Source organism: Stylophora pistillata, chromosome 13 (genome assembly GCF_964205215.1).
Source record: "Stylophora pistillata chromosome 13, jaStyPist1.2, whole genome shotgun sequence".
Taxonomy (NCBI): domain Eukaryota; kingdom Metazoa; phylum Cnidaria; class Anthozoa; order Scleractinia; family Pocilloporidae; genus Stylophora; species Stylophora pistillata.
The window spans coordinates 11,075,843-11,082,575 of record NC_142531.1 but is presented as its reverse complement, the minus strand read 5'-3'; the positions used below and the strand labels follow the sequence as shown (position 1 = coordinate 11,082,575).

Sequence of the window (6,733 nt, the reverse complement as noted above, 5' to 3'; positions counted from 1 at the left end):
TCCATGTTATGTATGTATAAACAGATCAGAATATTAAACTATCAAAATGGCGACGTAGACATCTACCACAACAAAACTAAAACTCGCTCAGATATTGTGATCGCTTGGAAATTGGTCAGTCTTTTGAAACTTGAAAGGAAGATGCCTGTTCTGATTGAAAGAACTCGTCCGACAAAAGCCCAATTGAGGGCTGTGCACGCATATATACGGCGTCAACGCGAGAAGGGAAAGCAAGCACTGGCCGAAAGCAAGGCAAAGGAAGAGGAAGAAAAACAGCGTAAAAAAGAAGAAGAAAAAAAGAAAGAAACAGTAGAAGATGTCAAAAAGGAAATCGCTGAATTAGAAGCCAAACTGGAGCAACTGAAGCAGAAGAAACACGATCTTTTTTCTCAGTTCAAAAGAGCTTTAAATTATGAAAACGAATTGAAGAGACAACAGGAGAATCAAGGTGTTTTGAAGGCATCTGTTCATATTACAACCAGTTCTAGAGGTGTTCTTGGTTTACCAACTGGACAGCCCTTTATTTCGCAAAGTGTACCTCCGCAACCTGGATTGATGGACACTGTTCCCAATTCAGGTACGTGTGTGATCATCTTGAACAATAAATTCGATATAATTATAAGAAAAGTAATTTTCAAAATCAACAGCTATAGCGGAACACTTTGGTTGAAAATGGTCACAATTCAAATTCTCGGTGAGAAAATCTAGTCCGAATGGTATTCCAGCTGCTAAGTCTGTCTAACATCAAGAAGAATTTGGTGGCGAACTGTAAGCAAGAGAGCTTCCTAGTTTCGCTACAATCATGGCTTTTCTGAACGCCAATTCCCAGTAAATAAAGTACATGTATATTTTTTAACATAAACGCTAGTTTTGCTAGTGGTTAAAATGTGCATTCGCAAATTTTTATTGAGTCTACCACTCTATACAGAGTGGGTGGCAGGTTTCTTACTTGGAAAATTTTCTTGCAGACTGAGGTAAATTTCGAATTAAGATAAGCTTCCCCTCATGATATTTCCTTGATTTGTAGCTCTCAGCTTAGAGAAGCAAAGCTGATATGTCACTAAAGAATAACTGAAATCTCATAAATACCTTTTATTACTTGTTTCTTGCAGTAGAGCAAATGGTTTGAACCTGGAAGTAATTTGATTGGGGTTTTGGGAATGGCTCAGGGGCAGTGCAAGATTAGTATCTTGAAGTCACAATCTCAAGTTTTCTTTCAACAAACACAACTATTTCATTTTAGTCTCTCGCACTCTCTCAATGAAAAAACACACTGAAAGTGACATGCATCACTGAACTCACGTGCAGTGTCAATCAAACCCAACCAGTAAAGTTCAGGCCCAGTCTCCAACTTGTGTAACAAACAAAACAAACAGACATATCATCATTGCCTTGCATGACCAAGTTTTGTTTCATGCAAGTACAATTTAGCTCTTGCTATCATTCAAGTGTTGTTTTCATTTATTACCAGGTGTGATCAGAAGACCAAGTAGTCCTTCACGAGCACATCCTCTCTCAGGTTTTATTCAGGCACAAATTCATTCTCAACAGTTGCAAAACCTTCAACTCCCGCATCCCCCCTTTCCATCCCAGACAGTACAGGTGCATCCAGCAGCAATTGCAGAGAGATTTCCAGGGTATTCACAAGTACAGGTACCTGTTACCACAACAAATCAGGTGGATAAATGTGTATTTAAAATGTATATAATACTTGGTCTGATAAAAACACCAAAAAATGAACTAAACTAATAACAAGATCCTGTCAAAAGGCTCTCAACATAAACTAATCTCGAGATCCTTTTCAACAGTTCTCTAAAAAAACTCTTCTGCAGAACTATAACACTGCAAATTGACCATCAATTGCCAACAAGATTAATGGACAAAAGTGTCACCAGGTTGCATACATCGTGCAACAATAACAAAAGTTATTACATACTTGTCTTTGTTATTATAAGTTCTTGAACACCTTTTGCACAGTTTTTGTAATCAAAGTCTTTCCAACAATACCAGATATTTTTCTGTGTCTGGGTACAGAATGCCCCAACTTTTTTCTTTGAACAATGAATTACTTTCTTCATTAAAGTAAAGTGCTTTCAAAATACATGTATTTTCAGTAGCCATGCATAAATTTTCTGGCTGTTCTTCAAACTGGATCAAGGAAAGTAATAAATTTTCAACCTCTTCAAAGGATTACTAGTGTGTACAGATCAACTTACACGTGTTGTCAAATGACTTATTCCAGAACCTACTGGGAGATTTTTGTCGAACATGAGGGAACCACTTAGTATATTAAGCATACCACCCAGTGGGTTTAGGCGTCAATGCACTTTGAGAATTAACTGTGCCATAATTAAGGGTAACCATAACAGTTTTTCTTACTCTACAGCCTGAAAATCGTTTTCCAGGAAAGCAACATCCACCTTCTCAGCTTCCTTCTACAGGAAGACCCCAAGAATCACCAGCACCCTTCAACAGACAGCCATCACAACAAGGGGGACTACCTCAGCAGGTACAGTATAATGAACAATTCACCTTGTGACTCAAGGGACACCATTTTCTTCTTATAACATAACCAAAGTAAAGCACGTGCTCTGATTGGTCAATTTAGCGTCCCCCATTTGCCCATGGGTGTACGCTTCTGATGTGAGCAAATGCAAAGACTATTTTACCGCGCGCACTTGTTTTTTCTGGTCGCGTAAGATTTGTTAAATAAAAGGGAACTCTTTAGCTACAATGTATCAATGTTATGTTATAAAACAAATGGTAAACACCACAGCGTACACTATTGAGTTATGGATGCACTTGGGAGGTTTGCTAAGCACTCAAGAAGCTAGAGTCGCTCTCGGCTATTGCCTCGAGCGACTCTTTCGTTTCTTTCGTGCTTAGCAACCTCCCGTGTGCATCCATAACTCAATAGTGTATGCTGTGGTGTTTACCATTTGTTAATTACAAGACATCTTTCTACTAAAGCAATAGGTGTAGGCATATTAGAGAATTAAGGGTTTTTTCGCCTCTCGCTGCTTTAACCTTTTAAACACTACAAGTGACTGGTTTCTAATATCCCCTTACAGTATCACGTCTGAATCAAACATTTAGCTTATGAGAAAATAAGAAATAACCTTCCACCTAAGAAGCTCTTTATCATTAAAAAGATTCTCCTTGTCAGTACCTTGGGAAATTTATAGAGGAAGGTATGGAGAATATGCATACTGATGCTAGGGTGTAAAGGGTTTATGGTTTCAGTTTCTAAACCTTGAGTCACATGAGAGTTTGTTTTGTTGTAAATTCTTGTCCATCTCCCCCTCGTGGCTCTGCAGTGGCATACAATGCTAGTGAAGATAACAAATCTCATGGCAAAGAGTTAATTAAAATTTTTCTGTGAAGTAATTAACAAAACTGCTAGCTCACAAAATTATTTGGAAAATTCATCTTACAAAACTCTTGAATTTCAGTGTAAAAGTAATTTCTGATTTTGACTGTCTCACATCTTCATTTTTCAACACAACTTGATATGTTAGATGGTTTAATGTACTGGTACTTTTTAGGTAATAGGGAGGCTGCCATGGCAATTACATGCACCACAATTCAATGTATTAAATGTATTTATTGTCAGTGAATTGTAATGTTACAGGAAAATCCGCAGGGATTTCCAAGTCACCAATTACAACAGCAGCCACCACAACATCAACAGCAACAACAGCAGCAGTTTCCATATCATGCGCAGCTGCAGCAACCAGTTTATCAACAGTACATACAACATGGCAGTCAGAAACAAACATTTCAACAGCCTCCACCACACCCACAACAACAACAACAACAACAACCAAGTTCAACACCACATAACCAAGGAACTCAGCATGGGTACCCTGTGCAACTTTCTGGCCAGGACCAGGCACATCTCCAGTCTTATCCTCTACATGGTGCTGGTGTTCACCAATTGCAATCACAGCAGTCCTATCAAGCACACCCTCAGCAACAGGGATACCAACCAAAGCAACAATCTGGAGCATATCAAGTTCAGCAAGGAGCAGTAAGCAACCAGCATGGTTACCATCTGCAGCAGCAACAACAACAACAGCAGCAGCAGCCTGCGCAGTTCCCTGGAATGCAAGGACATCAAGGGCAACAGCCTGACCTAACACAACACAGGCAGCAGAGCATGGCACCACAGCAGTATCACCAGCAACAAGGCAGTCAGAGTCAAAGTCGACAGGTGCCTTATGATGCAGGACATCAATCACAACAGATAGCGCTGCCACAGCAGCAGCAACAGCAGCAACACCAGAAGCCAGAACAAAGACCAGGCTCAGGACTTGGGTATTCCCAAAGCTACCAGGTACATATTTGTCTGGTAAATGTTTTAGGCAAGTTAGAACTAGATTTAAGGAAATTTGAGTCAAAGAGGGGGGTTTGGCCTATAGCGGAGAGTTTTCAAAACAATTATTCTTTAGCACATTTAAACAATACCAAATGAGCATATAGTCACTCATGTGCAGAGTGAAGGTGAAGACACACAGCAAAGAATCGTGGCCACATACTTTTAGGAACAGGGTGGCTCCTAAAGGAACAATTTGTTTGTTTGTATGTTATTTTCTGGTGGTTTTTGTGCAAAGGTTGATGAAATTTGTTACTTTCAGCTCTTATACCAACCGAGGGATGTTTTGAAATGAGGATCTTCACAGAATTCTTTTGCCTTTCATCCCAACATTAATCCACTGACAGCTTTTCCTGTATAACTGGAAGGGAAAATGTTCAAATATAAAACATCAAAGATTCTACATATTTCAAAGATGTTTTGATGCTTTCAGAGCATTGACCACTGAAAATCTTTCTTCAGCTAGCTTGGTAAAAATGTGTTGTCATATGATACCACTGTAGTTTTAAGAGTCACACTATTAACAGAGTCAACATGATTTATAGGATTATGGCTTATATACTGGGCCTTAACACCGAAAAAGCAAGCTTCTCATCGGAAACGCTGTCAAGCTAATGTGTGTAAATTAACCTTTCATTTCTTGTTTGATAGCATGACTATCAACAGCACCATCCACAGGGATCCCAACCAACAAAAAGGGCCAGCCACAAGTTCAGTCCTTATCCATACTCTGGATCAAAGAGCCATCATCAAGGAAACGTTGGAAAGAAGTACTCAGGAAAGTACCAAAGCTCTCAAGAAGTAACTTCATCTTCAGGATCTTACACAGGCAAGTTTGAACGAAGTATGGTTGTGGAAAGTGCTCACTTGCCTTCCCTGTAGCTGTGGTTTGGGAATCAAACCCAAACTGGTAAACGTGATTAAAAGGCTGAGGAGAGGAGAGGGGAGGAGGGGGGAGGTGGGTAAGGGCTAGTTTCCCCCTCCCTTAAAGGGAGAATAGTCTCAAACACTGTTTTCAGACTTACATGTAAGCCTTCACTAATTGGATGAATTGGTCTTACGTCATAGGGTCTTCTGGAAGTTCCTGTCACTCAAGACACCATCATCATCAGGGTAGCAGGAGTCACAAGCCTGGAACAGGATACAGTTCATCCAGTAGCCAACAAAAGTCATCCAGATATTACCAGTAACAGTACATATGCACTGTCGCTTTACGCAAACGCGTGCTCTTATGGAAATGCTGATCTTCTTTTTGTATTGAGAACGAAACCGTTAAAAAACCGTGAAGAGTTTTGTCGTCCATATGGCGACGTTTTACTAATGAAAATATGCATTCATGTAGGTATAGTATTCTGATGTGCAGATGTCTGGCATCGTCTTTGAAAATGCAACCGATGCTTAAGACTTACATGATGTTTGGGACTTACCAACAAGAGTAAAGAAAACCTTGTGAAAATTCAAGCTTTTAGAGATAGTACCAGTAAAACGCATTGAAGACAATCCAGGGGAGCTGTTACAATTTCAAATTTCTCAAATCAGAATACGCCAGAACTGCTCCTCGTATACGGCTTGTGGTGTGCAAATTTACGTAATTTTGCATGCTTTGATGCGGACTTTTGAGCCCACACTAAAGTTTGGTCTAGTTGATTTCCTTATGCCTTGGTGGGAGACCACTAAGAGACCTTAGTTATACGTCAATATATGTCAGAACTCTCTTGACTCTAAAGTTAGGCAAATATGATTGAACGGGGAGAATTGTTATCACTGGTCTCGTTATCTTTAACTAAGATTTTGAAAACCAAAAATCTCGACATGCACTGATGCTTTCAAGCTTCTGTGTGAGAAGGGGAAATGAAGATGAGGTGACAATGACGAGGGGCTCGATAACGTTATCTCTTATCATAAAGGACAGTAACACGATTTGAGTCAAAGCGAGGCTACCCTTAGTTAAGTTCAGTTTTAAATGCATACTTTATTTCAAATACGTTCGCGTATTTTATCCATACGTGAAGGATCAAAACGATCATTAATACGGATACGCCAGTTGAAGGTCTCATTTTAAATTAATCCACTGTTGAGTTCGAAAACAGATATCTATTCCTTTGATATATTTCAAAGTGGACAGCCTTACAACGGTCAAGCTTAGAAATTTTTAATTTTCCTTTTAATCTTTTATATAACAGCTTTATCAAAGTTATCGTTTCTGTGTTACATAATGCATTAAAGCCTTCCGTTGAACACAAAAGATTAAACGAAAATGTTAGTGGTTTTAAGACGACCACGCCCTTTTTTCGCATCCTATTTACAGTAAAGCACCAGAGGTCTCAGTTACAGCACTGGACTGCAAAATGGCGCGTA

The 6,733-nt window shown here is 39.4% G+C and overlaps 1 protein-coding gene across 2 annotated transcripts; it reads left to right on the top strand.

Annotated features, from left to right (window-relative positions):
• The first annotated feature begins 24 nt into the window (after positions 1 to 24).
• Positions 25 to 6,648, top strand: LOC111322095 (uncharacterized). 2 transcript variants are annotated; one of them, XM_022925140.2, is made up of 6 exons: positions 25 to 577; positions 1,472 to 1,653; positions 2,387 to 2,509; positions 3,632 to 4,336; positions 5,027 to 5,204; positions 5,444 to 6,648. In XM_022925140.2, the coding sequence occupies exons 1-6, from the start codon at positions 142 to 144 to the stop codon at positions 5,563 to 5,565; spliced, it is 1,746 nt and encodes a 581-aa protein (XP_022780875.2). In that variant the 5' UTR covers positions 25 to 141; the 3' UTR covers positions 5,566 to 6,648. The 2 variants fall into 2 exon arrangements, with proteins under 2 accessions (XP_022780875.2, XP_022780874.2); XM_022925139.2 differs by having other exon boundaries at positions 1,472 to 1,677.
• The last annotated feature ends 85 nt before the right edge of the window (positions 6,649 to 6,733 follow it).

Bases quoted from the DNA above. Each gene is read 5' to 3' on its own strand.
- LOC111322095 (XM_022925139.2), top strand. From the start codon at position 142: ATGCCTGTTCTGATTGAAAGAACTCGTCCGACAAAAGCCCAATTGAGG. The intron at 578-1,471 runs GTACGTGTGTGA...ATTTATTACCAG, and splicing joins GGACACTGTTCCCAATTCAG to GTGTGATCAGAAGACCAAGT. The intron at 5,205-5,443 runs GCAAGTTTGAAC...CTTACGTCATAG, and splicing joins ATCTTCAGGATCTTACACAG to GGTCTTCTGGAAGTTCCTGT.